The sequence below is a fragment of the Loxodonta africana genome, chromosome 8 (genome assembly GCF_030014295.1).
Source record: "Loxodonta africana isolate mLoxAfr1 chromosome 8, mLoxAfr1.hap2, whole genome shotgun sequence".
Classification (NCBI taxonomy): Eukaryota; Metazoa; Chordata; class Mammalia; order Proboscidea; family Elephantidae; genus Loxodonta; species Loxodonta africana.
The window spans coordinates 92,867,518-92,889,259 of NC_087349.1; the positions used below are offsets into that span (position 1 = coordinate 92,867,518).

At 40.8% G+C, this 21,742-nt stretch overlaps 1 protein-coding gene across 8 annotated transcripts in view; it reads right to left on the reverse strand.

Annotated features, from left to right (window-relative positions):
* PDE1C (phosphodiesterase 1C) overlaps positions 1-21,742 on the reverse strand; it is a 604,116-nt gene that overhangs the window by 63,952 nt on the left and 518,422 nt on the right. For all 8 annotated transcript variants that reach the window (XR_010322749.1, XM_064290126.1, XM_064290125.1 and 5 more), the window contains 3 exons: positions 20,236-20,356; positions 18,221-18,396; positions 7,649-7,870 (listed from right to left, as the gene is read on the reverse strand). Coding sequence is in view for 7 of the 8 variants with exons in the window: in XM_064290126.1 (XP_064146196.1) it covers positions 7,649-7,870; positions 18,221-18,396; positions 20,236-20,356 (519 nt within the window). In the remaining variant the exon portion in view is untranslated. The remainder of the gene's footprint in view (positions 1-7,648; positions 7,871-18,220; positions 18,397-20,235; positions 20,357-21,742) is intronic.

The window sequence follows — 21,742 nt, forward strand, 5'->3', positions numbered from 1 at the left end:
ACCCTGAAATGGCTATACTATCTCTGCTGATATGCTCAGTTTCCATATATTGCAATGTGTACACTACTGAGTTATGGTGACAGTTTGAAGAAAATTCTTCATAATATTGAGAAAACATATTTGAAAGGGTATAGCAAAGACAAAGCATAACTTTTTGCACTTTATCCATACACACACATGCATACACCAGTTTGATTTTTAACTGTTATTTTTCAATCAAATATTTTCTCTTACTTTTTTTTGTGGTCAAAATATACTTAACAAAGCATTTACCATTTCAACACTCTTTATGTGTACAATTCAGTGACCTTAATTACATTTACCAAGTTGGGCAACTATCACCACTATCCAAATTTTCCCATCAACCTTAATTGTAATTTTTCAAAACGTTAAAAAATACGACCCTCATACAAATTTAGAATGAACATGTGTCAAAAATGTAACTCACCTATGAGGGAGCCAGTGAGATAGTGAGGCTCGTCCCATGAACATTTAAAGAACTAGTTATTTATAGACATTAAAATAAGAATGCTAGGCTAGAGACAAAAGTGGTTATGCTCTACCGGGCAATAAAACCATAACCTTTGGCATTATCTTCTGTACCAGTCAAAAATCTGTAAGTTAACACACAACTTCACAGTACCCGAGCTTGAATCAACTAGTAAATATCAAAGTCAAGCAGAGGCAGGGACCAGCAAACAACGGCCCACAGGCCTATCTGGCCCAACACTTATTTTTGTAAATAAAGTTTTATTGGAACACAGCCACGTGCCATCATTTACATACTGTCTATGGCTGCTTTTGCACTACAACAGCAGAGCTGAATAGGTTCAAAGCTGGGTGTATTTACTATCTGACCTAGTACAGAAAAAGTTTGTTGACCCCGGTCCAAGACAACTAAATAATCCTTAGGTAGTTCTATTAAACAATATGCCAGTGTGACATTTAGAGGGCATGGCACCCCTTCCCTCAGCCTTATTTTCAAGTTTTGGATATTTTTCTTACCAATCTCACTAACAGAAATTTTCTTTCTAGCTTGCTGCAAAACCAAGAATACATTAGTATTAAAATACTGGTACTTACTGAAGCAAAAAGACCCTAATAATAATTGCGACCTGATACAGGGTATCTATAGACATTAAATAGACATTTACAGACATTTAGCAAGTAGGTCCTAAAGAGAGGGAAAGGGACTGTTATCTTTTTCACCCTCTTTGTGCCAGGCAGTGTGCTAAATGCTTTGCATGTATCATTTCATTAAATTCTTACAACAGCCCTATTATGAAGGTATGATTATTGAAGTAGGCAAATTCATCAAAGATCAATCCAATGAGAATGTTTTCCGAGTTTTAGATTTTCCTTGACTCCATTGCAGCCATTCCAGCAGACGCTGGTCAGTGCAGCAATGCTGCATACAGCATTCCGCACACCTCCGCATGGCTCCCACCCTCTCCTGGCGCTGTCTCTGCCTCTAACCTTGACTCTGCTTCTCCTTCTGCCGGCTAAACTGCTGATGCTGACTACCACAGATCTGGTTTAAGTCCTTTGACAGTTTCTGACCAATGGCCAATTGATCCTTCTACAGAGTGATTTTGCTTAAATCAACTTGTGAGGGATTGACCTGGACCTTGTATGTGTATCCCCATTTTATGGTTGAGGAGCCTGAGACACAGAGAGATGAAGTAATGTACTCTAGGATACACAAATCAGCCTGATTCTAGAAGCCAGGCTCTTTGCTTCCATTTCTAAATGCCATTGACCTAACACATTCATAACAAAATGGCTTTTGAAGGATAATTCAAGACTTTTTTTTTTTGATGGCGATATTCTACAAAGTAAGCCCTTTTAAAGGAATTTAACAAATTCTAAGCTAGATTAAGAGTCCCTAGGTGGTGCAAATGGTTTATGACGGTTAATACATTTGGCTTCTAACTGAAAGGTTAGAGGTTTAAGTCCACCCAGAGGTACCTCCGAAAAAAGGCCTAGAGAACTACCCCGCAAAAATCAGCCATTAAAAAAACCTATGGAGCACAGCTCTACTCTAATACACATGGAGTCAGCCATGACGTTCTACTTCTAAAAGGTCACAGCCTTGAAAACACTATGTAGCAGTTCTGCTCTGTTCACATGGGTTGGAACCACCTCAACAGCAGCCACGGCCACCACCCACAGGAGTATATAAACTCTCCAGGTTCCCTCTCATTCGTAATTCTGCAGTAGGATAAACTGGCTGTAGGGATGGAAGAGCAAGGGAGTCTCGAGGGCCCAGGGCCCAAGCAGGAGGAGTTAGGAGAGCATGTGGTCTGCACCCTCTACCACCATCAATGGCCAAAAGAAAAAGATTCCTCTAGAGGCTCCATGAAACAGTACAAATACTGGTTGTCCCTATTTTAAGGATTCTAGAGATGGTCAGATTTTGAACCCTGCCATCAGACTAGTTTCCTATAGAAAAATTATCCTCCTTCCCTCAAAGAGCCTTCATGCCCCTAATGTACTTGACTTTAAACCCTTCCTGGTTCCTCTGGCTTAGAGCTTTACGCACTGCTGCAGCAACAGTAGGGTGTCTTCCTGAAGTCAGCAGAAGCAGTTCAATATGCTGGATGCGAGCCTGCAAGCTGGCAGAGTGCCTTCTCCTCTGCCAGGGTTGGGAGAGGCTGAGGGAAGGGGTTGCCTACACAGAGACCAAAACTTAGGGGATCCCATAATCGCTGACAGAAGACCAAACCTCTAAAACTCCACTTAACCAATGTCCTTCAGCTCAAACTTGAACATATCTTGGGCAGCATACAATGAAAGAAGGGTCCCAGGAATGTGACACACACTTGTTTGACGATGGTCCTTGAACAGAACCCATCAGGTAATTTTCCATGGGTTTTATGTGGAGTAATGGTCGATGTGAGCTGTTATTCAATAAACAGGGGAAACAAAAGAGCCTTTCTGTGTGGTTATAAATCATTTTAATTAGGCGGCGTCCCGAACCACCATTAGCTGTTCTTGTTATTGCTCTAAATTGATTTCTTTTCCCACCTCTCATTTCATACTCCATTTTTAAGGGAAATGGTAGACTGTTGCTTACTTTGGGAAAGGAACAAAGCAGGGAAGTCAACCCAGCCCAGTGAAATACTCAAGCTCCTCCATTGCTCCTTTCAAGCCTTTCTCCTAATCTTCTTCAAAATAAATTGTTGCCACCTCAGTCCTCTCTGAGGTGACACAGTTTATACCCCTTTTGTAGAATTTATAACTTCTTTGCGATGGGCTTATTTGTATTCGCTGGTTTCTCTCACTGACTAGACCAAGTGTTGGCAAGCTATGGCCCATGGGCCAAGCCCGGCAGGCTGTCTGTTTTTGTACAGCCCACAAGCTAAGAATGGTTTTCTCATTTTTTAATGGTTGGGGGGAAAAAAGAAGAATATTTTGTGACATGCAAAAATTCTATAAAATTCAGATTTCAGTATCGAAAAATAAAGCTTTATTGGAATGCCTGTGTATGTATTGTTTGTGGCTGCTTTTGCGCTTGAAGAGCAGAGGTAAGTAGTTGCAACAGAGACACATGGCCCACAAAGCCTAAACATTTACTATCTGGCCCTTTACAGAAAAAGTTTGCCAACTCCTTGTGGACAGCAGTTGTGTCTCATTATTTCTCCAATTCCTCTTCCCTTATGCTGAAAACAAACCTTGCAAATACAAGAAATATGCTGCTTAAAGAGTATAGAATTTGGACTCAGGTGGCACCAAGTTTGACCTGAGATCTCTACTGAGTGATCACTTCCCCTTAAGCAAGTCAATTAACCTCTCTGAGTCTCAGTTTTCCCATCTGTAAAACGGGAATAAGTGTATCCACCTCATAGGGTCATTAGGATTTTTTAATGACTCGACGGCACTGGTTTTTTTTTTTTTTTTAATGTAGGTAAAATTGAAAGTACAATATCTGGCACATACTAAGCATTTAATAAACGGTGGTGGTTATTATGATTACTTGAGGAGGGAATATCTTCTCCTCATTACTTCTATTCTATTTCTACTGAGGGAAACACATTTTTAACCCACTCTTTTAAAAGTAAGAAGTAGGGAAGAAACACATCTTGCCTCACCTTACCTGTTCCTCCTTTGGAAAGGAGTGACTTAGCTGGGAAGGAGTTCAAGACACACAGCTCAGCCCAGTCACCTCCCTTCGAGATATGTTTTCCACAAGACACGCACCTTTTCTGTCACTCCAGAAGTAGCCTGATGGGGTGCTGGGTTGGGATGCAGGCTGAGCTGCCAGGCTGTCTGGCTGGGTGAGCTCAGTTCAGGGCAAGTGTGTGAAAAGAAGCTCACATGCTCAGCAGTCCAAATCCATGTTTTCCAATTCGGCTCCAATTGAAGTAGAGCCAATATTCTGATCCCCAGCTTTCCGATTCTCATGTCTATCTTTCAACTGGTTCAGGCTTCAAACCTCTTCCTCAGGGGAAGAGACGAGTGCTTTGCACTGCCCTCTACAACTCCAACAGGTGCTCCATAGAGTCTTACTAAATTGAACATATTTTCTGAAATATGATGCACTTGCATACAATGCAAACCAGTGCTTCCTTTGGTCAAAGTCAATATTCTCTCTGTCATTTCTATCTCAAACTTTCATTAACAATAATTTGTGAAAATAATTACCTGGCCAAAGTCCTATTAAGCAGAGGCAGAAATGTAAAGTGCTAAGCTAAATCAACCAAGGAGCTAGTGCTTGGAATCAAATTCCCTGGTTCCTAATTCTAAAACTACCATTAACAGCTGGATGACCTTAGGCAAATTCCTTTACTCTCTTCCTCATTTCCACCATCTTCAGAATGAAGATGATGGTGCCTACTTCCTATGACTGTTGTGAGAATAAAATAAGAAAATGTGTAGGAATCTCTCAGTACAGCGCCTGACGTACAGTAAGAGCTCAGTAAATGTCACCCAGCCCTATTGTAAGTTTTGGATCTCTGGGTATCACAGAGTTTTCTTTCTTAGAACAATAAATCTTCTTTAAAAAAATACTTCTAGAATAGCTACCAAAAATACTTCATCTAACTGTAAAGATCGAATCCCTGCCTACAAGACCACAAGCTCTGCCTTGCAATGATGAGGAAACAGGAATCTCAGGTTATCGTGTGGACACCCTGAGTTTGAGGAAGCCATAGGACAGCCAAAGGAAGATGTCAAATGAGCACAATAGACCTACTAGTGTGGAACTTGAAGAAATTTGGAACAGAGGAGTAAATTCTGGAAATCACCAACATGGACAGTATGTAAATCCGTGGAGATTGATGAGATTTTCTGAGCGTTTAAGGAGAAATGAAGGTGGTCCAGGATGATACTCTGAGAAACCCCAACATTTGGAGGTCATACTAAGGAGAAGAAACCCCAAAGAAGACTGAGAAGATAAAGAAGGAAGAAAGGAGGTAAATGAGGACAGAGTGGTGTCTCTGAAGCAAGAAAGGATGTGTTTCAAGAAGGAAAAAGTAATTGGCTGAAGTGCAGGTTAGGTAAGTTGAATGCCAGAATTTCCACTGACTTTTCACCCCACCCACTGCCCCAATTTCATGCCCAGCCACGCTGAACCTCTTTGGCCTCCCTGAACATACCGGGCTTTCTCTAGATTCTGGGCCTTTGTGGATGTAGTTCTGCCTGGAATAGTCTTTCTTCACCTACAGATCCAAGAAGTCTCCCTGAACAGCCTTCCACCAATTCCCCAGACCAAATAAGGTGTCCATGCCCTTATTGTGTGTTCACTTAGCACTCAAAACTCCTATTATTTCATTGTATCATAATTGCTTATTTAATTGTCTTTCTCCATCTCTAGGCTTGAGCTCCACCAGGGCAGGCACTATGCTTGTTCATTATTAGACCAACAGTGCCTATCACACTGCCCACTGCATGTTGGGTGTCATGGATGGAATTATGTCCCCCAAAAAATGGGTGTATCAACTTGGTTAGGCCATAATTCCCAGGATTATGCAGTTGTCCTCCATTTTATGACCGTAATATTATGTTGAGAGGGTTAGGGTGCAATTGTAACACCACCCTTACTCAGGACACCTTCCTGATCCAATGTAAAGGGAGTTTCCCTGGGGTGTGGCCTGCACTACCTTTTATCTCTCAAGAGATAAAAGGAAAGGGAAGCAAGCAGAGAGTTGGGGACCTCATACCACCAAGAAAGCAGCACCAGGAGCAGAGCGCGTCCTTTGGACACGGGGTCCCTGCATCTGAGAAGCTCCTTGACTAGGGAAAGATTAAGGACAAGGACCTTCCTCCAGAGCCGACAGAGAGAGAAAGCCTCCCCTGGAGCTGACGCCCTGAATTTGGACTTGTAACCTACTAGACTGTGAGAACATAAACTTCTCTTTGTTAAAGCCATCCATTTGTGGTATTTCTGTTATGGTAGCACTAGATGACTAAAACAGTGGGTATTCAGTAAATATTTCTAAACAAGATGCCTGGTGGGACCTATAAACAGAATACCCAAAATCACTCCTCAATCTCACCCTCTTCCTCCAGACCAAACAGGGTACTATCATGAACCAAGCCCACAAAGGAGGCTTACACATGTCATCTCAGTGGAAACTCTCCAAGGTAAGAGGCGATGTTGGGTTGACTTGATAAGTGGCTCAAGCTCAAAGAGCTGTGAAGAACAGAAGCTGGAATTCCAACCCACATTCGTCCAGCTTCAATGCTGTGCTCTAACAAATATTTCCCAGCTCCCTGGGATAATGGACGTCGCCTCTACTTTCTTTCCATCCATGGGAGAGCCTAACACAAAGCATGTAGAATAGATGACCAATACATGCAGTGATCACAAGCAGTCTCTGGAACCAAGCTGCCTGGTTTGAGTCTGGGTCCAGCTTTACCAGCCGAGGGACGGGTCAGGTCTGGTCAACAGCCTTCCCTGCCTCTTAGGGTGGTCATGAGGTTTAACTAGACAAACTTATGCAAAGTTCTTAGAATGTGATAAGAGCTAGTATCATTATTACATAGATTAAAATTTCATTTTCTGATTACAAATCTTATATATGTAAATTATAAAAATAACTGGAGAATGTTGTGCTAAGCACTTTCTACACATTTTTCATTTACAGAGGTGCTGTAGCACAAAAGCTAGAGTACATCTCTGGTGTAGATCATCTGGCCTACCAAAACCCCAAGCCAAACCCGTTGCCACAGAGTTGATTCTGATTCATAGCGACCATACAGGACAGAGTAGAATTGACTCATAGAGCTTCCAAGGAGCGTCTGGTGGCTTGGAACTGCCCACTCTTTGGTTAGCAGCCATAGCACTTAGCCACTATGCCACCAGGGCTTCCTCTGGCCCTACCGGGCAGTGAAAATGTAAAGAGAGAACTTAAAACAGCATCTGGTGCACAGTCAAGAAATGCTACGTGCTGTCGTCGTTGTTCTTGCTATTATTATCATTAAGGGTTCACAAGAGGCCCATGCTGTGAGGAGGCATTACAATGTGCATTTTACAGAGACAGTGGAAGGTTAAGCACCCAGACCACAGATACCAAGGAGTGAGAGGCACAACTGTAACTTGAATCCAGGTCTGTTTCACTGCAAAACTACCTTGCTCTTCCATGTCACTACACCTGGGTAAGAGCCTTTCACCAGTGCAAATCCATTCCCGAGACTGAGAACTCACCGTTCTGCTGCTTTTCTCCTGATGACTTCTCAGCTTTGGAATTTTTCCCTCGAGGGTTGTCACTTTTGCTTGTGCGTATTCCACTGACTTGATTCTTCGCTTCCCCAGGTGTCTTTTTCTCAGCTTTGCCTTCTTCAGCCTGGCTTTTGGCTTCCATTTCCTTTTGCTTCTCCTCTGCGGCCAGGCGAGCCTTTTCCTCTGCTTCCTTCTTGGCTTTCTCCTCTGCATCCATTGCAAGTTAGTAAAGGCGTAGAAAAAACAAAAAGAGGCCACGACATTAGGAGAATTGCTTCTTTGAAAAAAAAAAACAAAACACACAATTGTCTATACTGGGAAATGGTGCACTAGAATGACCCTAGGTGTTTACTGAGTGTTTCTGGCTTATTTTTGGTCAGTACAAGTCAGACTGGCATATTTACTTAGGAAATCAATAAAATAGGTTCATGGTGATAGCATTTTAAGGAGGGAGAAAGTCATAATAAGGATAATAATAATTAATAAATTAATATTGCAATTGACATTATTACTACTACTATTATTATCACTGGCAGCATCTGTTGAGTGTATCTTCTATGCCTGGTATTATGCTAAGTGCTTCCAAGAATTATTTACCGTCATCACCAAGACAACCTTAAGAGGTAGCTACTATTATTGTAACCTTGTTTTACAAATGTGAAAATCGAGGCTCAGAAAGGTTACAAACCTGGCCTAAGACCACACAGAAACCATTGGAGCTTTATGTAAGTTTACTTAAGACCTGGAGTTTAAACACAGACAACTGATTGAAAACCAAAAAGTCTGGGAAAATAACCACCACTAGAACAGCAGAGTTTCAGGTCACTGCTTGTGAATTTAGAGAGGAGGAGGATAGTTAAGCCTCACAAAAATGTGGTCTTCAGACTGACCACAAGATGAGAGGTAGCCTTTGGTTTGGACAGGTATCCTGGTCCAGGTCATTCCCCTTTAATGAGACGATGTCAACATTTTTTCCAACTCAGTTGATTGTGAAGGAGTCTGAGTCTGTGCTTAATAAAAACTACAGCATAATTGCATATGGTCAAGTATTTATGAAAATATTCATTCATTCATTTAATGAATACTTGAGTTCCTACAGTTCCAAACACGATTTTAGGCACAGGGGATAAGGCAGCAAACACAACGGACTGATGCAGAAGACAACAATTATGTTAAAAAAAAATCACTATGATAGTTTCAGATAGTGAAAAGTGCTTTGCAAAAGTAAAACAGAATATGAGGGAACACGATCAGCATGGGGGAGGGAAGTAAGATCAGATAAAGAGGTAAAGAAGACTTCTTTGAGAAGGTGACATCTGGACCAAATCCTGAGTGACCAAGAGTCAGTCATACAATAATCTGGGGAAAGAGTTTGAGGCAGAGGAAACAACAAACACAAAGGCAGAGAGGCAGGAATGAATTTGGTAAGTTCGAGGGACTTGGAGTTGTCCAGTATGGCTAAAGCAAAGTTGGCAAGGGGTTAATGACAGATGATGTGGATGGATGACCAAGGGCAGGCAGGGTTCAGATTGTGCAGGACCTTGAAGGCACTGGGTGGACCTGGGTTATAGGAAGTAGCACACATGGAAGAACACCTAACGGGAACCAATCTTCCTTAGTCTAGAGCCTCACACCGTATAGTAACCAATTCACTCAAAAGGCCTTCCATATTGGTCCATCATCAATCTCTATCGTGAAAAGCATTACTGTGTTTGTACCTAGGTGTGCTAAAAGTGCCATGCACCTCATTATCAGGTGTCCTCTTTATTGCCCTGTGTTATCAAAAAAGCTGGTATTTCTAGACAACGTGTTTGTTTTTAATCTAATGGACACCAAGGTGGTTATACATCTGATTATGCTTCCCTTTATTTTAGCTGCTAAAGAACACAAAGTCAAAATCTAGTCCAGGTTCACATGCTTATGAGGCTTTAAAAACCAGTCACTGTCAGTCGATTAGAACTCACGGAGACCCCATGTGTGTCAGAGTTGAACTGTGCTTCAGAAGGTTTTTAATGGCTGACTTTTCAGAAGTAGATCGCAGGCCTTTCTTCCAAGGCACCTCTGGAAGAACTCCAAACTTCAACCTTTTGTTTAGTATCTGGGTGTGTTAACTGTTTGTACCATTCAGGCTTTTGGGCATATATATTGTGGATTTCTATTACCCCTGGCTTCATTTTACTTCTCCTGCCCTATACTTGCTTGGCTCAAGTGTTCCCCTTATTATATTATGAATTTTTCATTTATCCATGACTTCATTGGTCCATCTATTCATTTAAACCAGTGCCCTGGCCTTACTGCAGACAAAGGCAACCTGGAGGGAGAGGGGGAGGAACAAGGATAGTTGAAATGCTCTCCAGGTTATTCTAACATGCAACTGGGGGTAGAAAGCACTGATTTAAGTTATAAATGTTTGCCTTTCAGTATTCAAGAGAAGAACTGATGCCTATGAATTATGGTGTTGGTGAAGAATACTGAATATACCATGGCCTGCCGGAAGAATGAATAAGTCTGTCTTGGAAGAAGTACAGCCAGAATGCACACTGGAAGCAAGGATGTTGAGACTGCGTCTCATGTGTTTTGGACATATTATCAGGAGGGACCAGTCCCTGGAGAAGGACATCATGCTTGGTAAAATAGAGGGTCAGTGACAAAGAGGAAGACCCTCAACAAGATGGCTGCAACAATGGGATCAAGCATAGAAACAATTGTGAGGATGGTATAGGACCAGGCAGCATTTTGTTCTGTTATACATGGGGTTTCTATGAGTTGGAACCAACTCAAAAGCACCTAACAACAAAAACAACAACTTTCAGGACACTTACTTCCCAATGGGACATATTTATAATTTATAGGTAAGGAAAGAAATTTCCTTACAAAACAACATTCAGATATAGTATGATATGTTTCCTGACTTCTACAGAAAGGTAGAACTAAGGAGTGAAAGGATGCCTTGCATAAGTTGATGGTGAGATGGCATTCTCAGTAGACTGTAGGGCCAAGAAAGCCCCTGGAATGTTCATATTAGCTCCTCTCATTCTTCTTTAGTGCTGTGAGGTCAAGGGCCAAATGTCATCTCCATCACTGAATTCTCAGTGCTTGGCATAGCACCTGATACATAGCAGGTGTTTGTGGAGTATTTGTTGATTAAATGTATGTACACATGGGTGTTATTTACCCTATTTGCCTAACCCACTGCCTGTGTGACCTTATTTGTACACATTCTATCTTCAGCGTAAAACACAGAAAGTATATAAACTCTAAAGCTGTATTCTGAAAGAGTTAATCACTGGACAGCTGTTACTTTTCCTTAACCACTAATAAATAAATAAAATAGATAATAAATAAAAAAGATGACTGTCCTTATTAAACGGAGAAGGAAACTGAGGCAAGGCAGAGACTCAGAGCCTAGCAGGAAGTGAGATAATTTATAAACCCCTCATCGAATCTCCACTTAATCTGTGACAAACTTTCAACATTCAGAAAAAATGTCCCCACACTGAAAGTAATTTTGATAAAAATCGAAGGTGTTAAACTCTGGTTTGCTACAAAAGAGCATGAAATATTATCTGAGCCAGAAAATTCAGTTGACAACTGCGTCAGACCAATTTTCCATGGGAAATCTAACAAAAAATAAAACCTGGGAGGGGGCGTGCATTTCAGAAGCAAATGTGTTTTTGCTCAACTGCAGCTGACATCAGGCAATTAATGTTTAAATTAATAAATGGTAGCCATTATGACATCATAATCAAGTCAGATAGGAGTCTTCCCCCTGTGCAATCCCTTTCTAATTATGTTCCAGCAGGTGGCTCCGCAAGGCTCTTCAACTTTGCTGCTCACCTTCTATCCCTGCCTCGTACCTTTGAAATAGCTGGTATTAGTATAATTATCTCTATGGAACCCAAATCGGTCCTACTTAAAGTAAGTAGACCAAAATGAACAGGCAGATAAGTAACAAAGAAGAAAATAAAAGAAAAGTTAGATCTTTTCCAGTTCGTTCAGATTCCATTATATTTCAGGGTAAAATTATTAGTATACATAAAATTTTCTACGATGAGAAAACGTAGGTACAAACACAGTTAATTTGTACGTGCTAATAGGTTCCAAAGATCGCATGTACAGAAAGAATGAGCTTTTCAGGTCCTAGATTTAACATCCTTGGCGCTCCTAACCTTCTATATTTGTAGAAAGCAAATGTCGCAGTTCAACTGTGTTTCCTTTTGCTTTCCAATTCTAACCGCGGGTAGTGATGTTGAGACAGGATTAGGCTGAAGCGGGGCCGGTTGGGGCCCCGGCACACAGGCCAGGAAAAGGTCAAATAGGACAGAGGGTCGAGTCAACAACCTGACCTATTGGCAGTGGTACAACCATAACCCACCTCCTGGAGATGAGAACAGAAGGCACAGGCCCTGTGGGGCGAAACGAACTGAACTGTTCTAGGATACTGCAAATAAACTGTCGATGTAGGTCTTGCAGGTCTCACAGGCACGGAGCATGTGCAAAAGAAGTAAGAGTGACCACTGTTTGACCTTCCCTGGCCTGCCAAAAGGGTGATGTGACAAAGGGAACCAGTGCGCCTGCGTCAAATCCCATAATGAGTCATGTCAAGGGGAGCCAAAGGACTTCCATCTTGAAGAAATCTTGCTTGTGCACCTGTATTTACATAACCCAACCCCTTCTCAGAAATCTCCATCCTCCCCTCCTACCCCCGAGAACCTCATGAATATACATGAAGACCCTTCCTTGTCGAAACATTTAAATACCTGGCTCTTAGGAAAATCAGGGAGATAGTCTCTCTGAAGGTTCTAGCCCTTACTCTCTCCTTTTGGTAGCTGCTGGCAAAATAAATTTGCTGTGTGAGTCCAGGCTGCCTCAATAGTCTTATTGGGCTGCGCAAATCCAGTTGGGTTCAACCAAGGTAGGAGCCCTCGGTAACAATGTGTCTAATTATGAAAACGGCCAAAAGCAAACGGTGAAGAGTTAAGGTAGAGCACAACCCTCATGGTCCATATATTACATTATTTGTGACTGAGAGCTTGTTCTTTTCCACATTAAATGTCTGTGCAGTCTTGAAAAAAATACATTGATTTCTTCATTTAATTTGTCGTCTCAAAAAATGACACTAGAATCTTGCTTAAAAATGGTATTGCATTTGTTAGCCCTTAACATAGTTTTCTGAAATGTCTATTTTACCTATAGAAAGAGAGAGACAGAGAGGCTGAAAACACCAACCAAAAAAACATATACATTTTGAATAATCAATTCTCAGTTATACAAAAGGACAACACGAAGGCACTTCTAGGAAGCTAAAGACTCAGGGAGTGTTCCTACAGGATGTTCCTGAAAATTTTCACTCAAAGAAGTACTCCAGCCAACAGAAAAATTCAATTAATATTAAAAACCGAAGAATGAGGAAAATAAATGCTAATGGTGTGTAAGGAAACCAGTAAAGCTTAGTGTTAAATAAAAATAATTGTTAAACTAGATTTGTAGCTTGATACAAATATTAAAAAATAATTGTTGAAGGATAAGGTGATTACGGAAACCCTGGTGGCGTAGTGGTTAAGTGCTATGGCTGCTGACCAAAGGATCAGCAGTTCGAATTTGCCAGGCGCTCCTTGGAAACTCTGTGAGGCAGTTCTACTCTGTCCTATAGGGTCACTACGAGTCAGAATCAACTCGATGGCACTGGGTTTGGTTTTATCAGGTGATTATAAAGGTAGCAATTTACTTATAACCTCCTAAATTTAAAATTCCATATAATTTCAATAAAAACTGGGTGATGATGAGGGAAGTAAAAATTCACTAAATTTTTCAGCATTTGTAAAAAAAGTGTCAATACATGCTATTCCATTATTTACATTGATCGAGATTTATAATTCAATAAGAAAACTTATAGGTAATATCTAAAACCAAATTGGAAAAACAAAACAAAACCCATTGGCTTCAAGTTGATTGCGACTCATAGAGACTCTATACGACAGAGTAGAACTGCCCCATAGGGTTTCCACGGAACAGCTGGTGGATTTGAACTGCCGACCTTTTGGTTAGCAGCCAAATGCTTAACCATTGTACCACCAGGGCTCTTAAGGTAATATCTAGTAGAATAAAAATAGGATGTATTGAAAAAGGCCATAAGCAAAGTTACAAGGCATACAACAAATTGGGGTGGGGAGGAAATTATGACGTATTTTGTCAACTAATGTCTTAGTTATCTAGTACTGCCGTAACAGAAATACCATAAGTGGATAGCTTTAACAAACAGAAATTTATTCTCTCACAGTTTTGGAGGCTACAAGTCTGAATTCAGGGTGCAACTCCAGGGGAAGTCTGTATCTTTCTAACGGCCCTGTGGGAAAGTCCTTGTCATCACTCCTCCCCTGGGTCTAGGAGTTTCTCAGCACAGGAACCCCAGGTCCAAAGGATATGCTCCGCTCCTGGCTCTCCTTTCTTAGTGACAAGACGTCCCTTCTTTCTCTGCTTGCTTCTCTCTTCTTTTATTTCTTCTAAGAGAAACAGTGATATAGGCCACACCCCAGCGAAACGCCCCTTACATCGAATTAGGGCTGTGACCTGAGTAAGTGTTGCATTCCAACCTAATCCTCTTTAACATAACCATAACATAACCTAAATCTTGCCTCATTAATCACATTAACCACAGGCAAGGATTAGGATTTACGAGACATAGGACAATTACATCAGGTCACATAATGGAGGACAACACACAACACTAGGAATCATGGCCTAGTCATGTTGACACATATTTTGGAGGGACACAATTCAATCCATGACAACTAAAGAATTAACATCCTTAATATATAAATATAAATATATAAAGAATATATAAATTCTTAATATATAAAGAATTCTTATGGATCAATAACAAAAAATAAATTTCCTAATATGAATAATAAGGGGGGAATATGATTCCAAAACCAAAACCAACCCCACCGCTGTTGAGTCGATTCTGACTCATAGTGACCCTATAGGACAGAGTAGAACTGCCCCATAGAGCTTTCAAGGAGCGCCTGGCAGATTCGAACTGCCGACCTCTTGGTTAGCAGCTGTAGCACTTAACCACTACACCACCAGGGTTTCCGGAAATATGATTAGGGAAACACAAAAGGAAATACATATGAAATTTGCCATAAAATACTATATTCACATATAATACCAGCAAAGATGAAAAAGAATCACGATAACCCATGTTGACGTAAGCATAGGGAAATAGGTACTCTCATTATACACACTTCTACTTGGAGATAAAATTGATTAAAAAAAAACTTCTTTGAGAGAAATCTGATAATATGTATCATGAGCCTTAACAATCTGTCTACTTTGACACAAGAATTCCACGTCTAGGAATTTATCCTTGTTAATCAGAAATAGGCTCAAAGATTTTTAAACTTGTATTCAAAACAGTGTTATATACAATTATAAAGAATTAGGAAGTTAAATGTGCAGTAATAGAAGAATAGTTAAATTATGGTAGTCCATACAATGTAGTCATTTAAACTAGATTTTCTAAGACTATTATTAACAGGATAAAATGCTCAAGATAGAAGTAGAAAAGCAGAGTACAAGACAATATTATACTATGATCTCAATTTAGGGGAAAATTTACTTGTACATATATGCATAGTAAAACAAAGTTAAAAAAATTATATCATAATTTTAATCACAGTTAAATCTGGCTGAAGAGATTATGAGTCATTTTTATTTTCTTCTTCATATATGTATTTTTTAATATTTGTAACCTAAATACATATTATTTCTCTACCAAAAAATAAAGGTTAAAAAATATATAATACTAAATGGAAATTAATCCATACTGATTAGACTTGCAAATTGCAACACCTATACATATTTGATTGAAAATAATGATTTTCAGCTCTGAGAGCTGTAAAGGATATTGATTTGATCTTTCCTAACAACTATGGGCTCTGATCTAACTAACTTTGTAAATCAGGTTGGTTAATAAAACCAAGACTTTAGGTCCAATTCCATTTCTGATCAGTTTAATAACTGATGTTTGAAGCAGCTTTCTTGAAACCAAGTTTTTCTGGTAACACAAAGCAGTGAGCAAACCCATGCATGGCAATCTAGTACAAACTGACCACCCATGGAAACACAGACGCCGCCTGGTCTGCTTATTAACACCAGTCAACAGCATTACTGGGAGGCTGGAAAAGTTACAAAATATTAGTTACAGGTTGGTATTTTTATCCCCAGCTTCTTAATGTCACATTCAAACCTCTAACCTTCTTTTCCAATTGATTTAAATAACAGCTACCACTTATCAGATACTAACCATGTGCAGGCTGTTCTCAGTGCTTTACATGTATTATTTCTATTATTTGCATCAACTCTGCGATGTGTATTATCACCTTCAAAATGGGGCCTCAGTGAACTCACCTGGATTTGCCCAAGAGCACAGTGAAAGCCGTGATTCAATTCTCTTTCCCCATTAACTGCCATTTGCACTTATAACCAAACTATCTACTCACAAAATATACACAACCTAGGCTCTGCCCTTGGGCCCATCTCCTTTCTCCTGGTTCCCCGTTTCTAACTACAACACCTCCTTCAGGACTCAATCGCCAGCATCCCTTGACTCCTGGCTACCCGATGCCTTCCTAAAAGCCTCAAGCAGGGTCAGGACAAGTCCTTCTATGCTTCCAAAATAGCTTAAATATATTTCAATCAGCATACCTAATATATCTTAAAGTTATTAGCAGCTTATTTACCTGTCCTTTTTAAAGGGCCAGTTTTCCCCTGGAAAAGAAACCCTCTCATGCTTCCTCAGATGGTGAGTTTTGGAAAGTAATTTTAGTAAGCCAGATAACTGCAAACAAATGATTTTGAAGCACATCTTTAAATTGTGCATTGTAGGGAATTGGATTTTCAAGTGTAACGAGTGTAATCGATTATGAGAGAGTGCTTCTTTTGAGATGATGCAGTGGCTGCCATGGTTGCTTGCAACACCTGCCAACAGGGAGAATTTTAATGTTTAAAGCATTTGAATGGACTATCAGAGGGTACACTTAAAATACTGGAGAGACATTAGCTCCCTCCGCAGCTCAGGGTACAACATCTGTCCCTAAATGATAAGGGTCCAGTTATGCCCTAAAAGCACCATAAATATAAACTCTTTGTCCCGATTGAAATGAGCAGCCACTTGGACAATATTTTGTGGGGGAGTCACAGTGGTTTGCCTGTGAATAATTTCAGTAGTTGGGGCCCTCCTACACTGAGAAGCAGAACCTTCATGTGTCCCAGACCAAGACTGCTAGAGCCTGCTCTTCCCTGTCTCTCCCATCCTTCTCGCTGGTGCTGATAATGGAAGGACAGAAATTTGGGGATAAAACACTCCTTGCCAGCTGAGGGCTGGTAAGTGCTGGTTGACAAGTACAAGCTTCTAATGATCTCCCAGTCTTGCTTTGAAAGAAACCCTATAGTAATGTCTACTGCCCCTCCTCCTCCACAAGACTGTGAACGTTGAGGATACGGGTGTCTGTCACTCATCTCTGTACCCTGGCGTGGAGCACAGACCCTGCATACAGTATGCACTTGGTAGATGTTAGCAAATATGACTGCTGTTGACGGCTCACCCCCACAAAGCCTACTGGGATCAGTTCCCCTCTCTCCATGTCCACGCCCCTCCCTGGAATCAGGCACCACAGCCCCATACCCCTTATTGCCTTTGTTACTTGTGGACATACTGCCTCTCTACCTATACTATAAAAACCTGTTGCCATCGAGTCAACTCATAGCGGCCCTATAGGACAAAGTAGAACTGCCCCATAGAGTTTCCAAGGAGCATATAGTATGATCATATAATATGTGCTGATCATATAGTACATGCTCAATAAACACAAATGCCTGTACAAACAAAGGAATCTCAGCCTCCCCGAAATGCATGTTCAGTCTTTTTCTGTTTATCGTACCAAGAGCAATGACGTTTCTGGTCTGAATTTTGATGATGTTTGCTTTACGGAATTTCTGTGTACCTACAAGTTACCTCCATCTCAGAAGATTAGTTCTGTGCTCTGAGCAAAGACTGAAGGGAAACTGTGAACGTGAAACCAAGATAAACATGTTTGCAAGGAAAGTAAAGCTCCTTATACCCCGACACAATACCGACTGCCTGGGATTCACGTAGGTCAAAGAGGGAAAGAAAAGCCTCATAGTTGTGCCATATGACACAGAATGAGAATGACAAGATGGTCTAGCTGAAACCAAGAAATAATAAAACACATTCCCTATAGACTCTTAGTACTAAGAAAAGGAGTTGAGTCACATAGCACAAAGGGTGTGGTGTCAGGAGGCTGGAGTTTTGCCTTGATTTTATCATGCACTGAGTGTTGGATGTGATTAAGATAAAAAATGGTAGGTCCTAGTGTTCAGCTGGGTTAGTGTTCAGCAATTTGAATCTGCATCCCAGGTAACTGTGCTTCATTTTCAACATCTGTAAATCAGGGATGGTAATTCCTTGTTTTAAGAATGGGTGTTGAGTGGGCTCAGACAGGTCTCCTCGAGTATTCTCCAGTAACACGTTACCTTTGGGCACCTTGGCCCTCCATCTCTCCCGGTTGATATGCACCACCTCGGTCCAAGTGGCTTTGAAACTCTTATAGTCGACAGAGATGACGGAATTGGTGATTGGCGCACTTCCTTCTGACCCAGAGCTCTTGACACCTGAACGCTTTGCATCTGACGAGGTGATGTTGTTCAAACTACAGGACGAAAAACATACCCAGTGTTTGGAAAATGTATGCAAATGAGCAAGCCCAAGAGAGTAGTAGTTGGTACTCATCAAGTTATTGCTGTGAAATTCCTAGGTCCTGAGGCTTGTAATTATCCTATTTTTCAGATGTGACAGGTAGGAAATTTTGTATCTTCAACAGGGGAAAAAAAAAACAAAAACATTTCAGCCTCATGAGTCCTAATATCCCTCGTATTTTTTCCCTGTCGACTGGTCTCTTCTCTTTCCCAATGTGATTAGAATCCCCTTCCATGATGCTATATACTCAGAAATTAATGAATATGAACTGGAACTTCTGCTTGGTTCCACCTACTTGCTTCCACACTGAACACTTATCCAATTTACCCAGTAATTTGATCGTTTCTTTCCAGATCCACCCTCCACAGCACTCAGGGTCTCTGCTGATTCCATTATCCTCAAGGTCATGGGAAGATGGAGAAGAACAGCTTGGAGGCTGGGAGAGCATGTCATAAAACAGAACTCTTTTTATATGAACACTATTTTATGCTTTAAACATGGACAACTTTGCAAATATTAGAAGGTGCTATCCTCCTGAAAAATTTTAAGGAACTATCTATCGTATGCTTACAGGTGGCAAAAGGAGTGACTGGCATGAATGCAAAGGCCCTGAATGACAACTAAGGCTGCCCAGACAGGCAGTACGTGTTTCAAACCAGTGCTTGAAGAGCTGCAGGGTGGGGGACTCGGGCAAGGCCTTTTGTTCTCCTTGTTAGCAGCCTTAACTGGGTCCACTCACCTTGAGAATTCCTGGGGTCCCACTGTCTTAAAGTTTCTCTTGCTTTACCCTCTTTCTATTCACTCCTTCTCCTCTGCCTTTTCATTCCATTTCTCTTCTTTCTCTTTTTATGACAAAGCTCAAGGTAAAATCAGTAGTCATCAAGTAGACTCTGATTTATGGCAACCCCGTGGGTCAGAGTAGAACCGAGCTTCATAGCATTTTTAATGGCAGATTTTTCAGAAGTAGATCACTAGGCCTTTCCATCCAGGTTGCTTCTGGGTGGACTTAAGCCTCCAACCTTTTGATTAGCAGCCGAGTGCGTTAGCTGTTTGCACCACCCGGAGATTCCTAGTACTAAGAGTAGTACTACTGATAAAGATGTAAGTATTTGCTTTACAGTAACTACCACTTCCTTGGGTTAGACTCTGTTCTGAGTGTTTTACATGTATTGAATAATTCATTCAATCTACCTAGCAACCTATGAGTATTATAATTTACATTTTCTCAGATGGGGAAATCAAAGCAACTTGCCCCAGGTTACACAGCTAATAAGTACTGAGGTCAGAACTTTGAACCCTGGCATTCTGATTCCATAGCTTGTATTCTGAATTATGAATATACACTTGATATAGTGATATTCTGACAGAAGATGATTTAAAACTTTCATATTTTTTTCTCTACTTCATTTTCTTTCTGAACCTGGAATTGAAAGTCAGTTCTACTTCTTGTGATAATTCCAATCAGTGGTACTGTCTTTCTGGAGTATTGGGAGCAAGGATCTAAGACTACCTGGGCACAGCAGGTAAAAGGGCTATGACTGATGTTGTCATTAGCAAGGCTAAGAAAGGATAGAGGCACCAGCATCAAGTATCTCCCCATCTGAACCTTGGTCACACCCCGCCCCACAGGCCAATCCTCTGAGAAAAGAAAGGAGGCAAACAGGACTCTCTTATAAATAGGAGGTCAGGCATAACATTATCATGAAATACCACTCCAGCCCTAACCGAAAGAAGAATTCTAACCTCATGGACAGGCCAACCTCGTCCCAGTATGCTGAGCTTTTCCACTGACCTCGAACGCCTCTGCCCTGTCCCGGCAGGTTGGGAAGTGTCCTCGATGACAGGGTTCACAATCTTCTCCGTCATGTCAGTAAGCACAGTGAAAGTGGGTTCCACAATGAAATCAATGAAGCCTGAAGAGAAACAGCAATGCTTCAGAGGAATTAAACATAACTTGGGCCTTTCCATATTTTTCAATGGGAACTGATGAGTCTTCTCTTTCTTTTAAAAATCATCTGAAGCACGAGGCATTTTTAGGGTAGCGAAACTAATCTTTAGGATACTATTATGGCCGATACATGGTATTATGCATTGGCCAAAACCCATAGGACTGTACAACCCAAAAAAAGACTCCTAATGTAAACAATGGACTTTAGTTAATAATAATGCATCAATATTGGTTTATCAATTATAACCAACGTACCACACTAATACCAAATATTAATCACTGGGGAAACTGTGTGCAGGACAGGAAGGGAGTGTATGGGAACTCCTTATACTTCCTGCTCAATTTTTCTGTAAACTTAAAACTGCTCTAAAAAAGGAAGTCTATTAAAAAAAAAAAAAGTCTTCCACATAGGGGCTCCAGGCCAGATTAGGAGAGGATGGGTCTTATTTATTTAATACAGTCCCTCATTAGAATATCATGAGTTGGTTCTATTTCTCCAATATAACTTTCCTTTTACTTTTCAGTAGATAGTTCAATAAAGTGCTTTAAAAATACATATTCAACACCCACTATGTGATAACACGATAGGAGCAGTGTAGAAGACTAAGTTGAATAATAGATCCCTGCCTTTATGTTAGCTTCGCATCCAGTCGAATCCTTAGTATCTCACAGGCCACCTCACTTGTCTGGCCCTCATCATTACTTCTCTATAATCCTTCAGGAGGAACCCAACTAGTTTCCTTTCCTCTGGTCTAACTCAAAATCCTCCAATTAATGTTCTACACTACTGTCCACATAGTGTTTATCATAACTGTTTAGTGCTGTTGTAGCATGAAAGCAGCTGTAGACAATATGAAAGTGGATGAACTTAGCTGTGTTTCAATAAAACTTTATTTACAAGAACAAGTGGTAGGCTAGAACTGGCCCATAGGTCATTGTTTTACCAATTTTTCAACCTTAGTTAAAATCCGTTAGATAAGCCTCGTTTCCTACAGAAAGTATAAGCATGTGCTGTTCTTAATAGAATATACAATCTGGGCCTGATTTTCTCACCAGACATGCCCCTTACTACACTCTACGACTCACCCACTGCTCTTGCCATAGCTTTTGCAATGTAACACTGTAGTTTGTTGATCATGTTAGGCTGTTTTAAATTTCCCCACTTTTATATGCTACTTCTCTTGCCTGAAAGACCCTTCCAACCACCTACTCCCTGCTTACAACTCAACTCAAACATTGCGTTCAACAAGGCTTTCTGGACTGCCTGGGTCTAACGGTCCACATATTCTGTCTTGTACCCCACTGTACCAAGTACAAAACTCTACCATAGCATTGTAACACTCTAATAGAT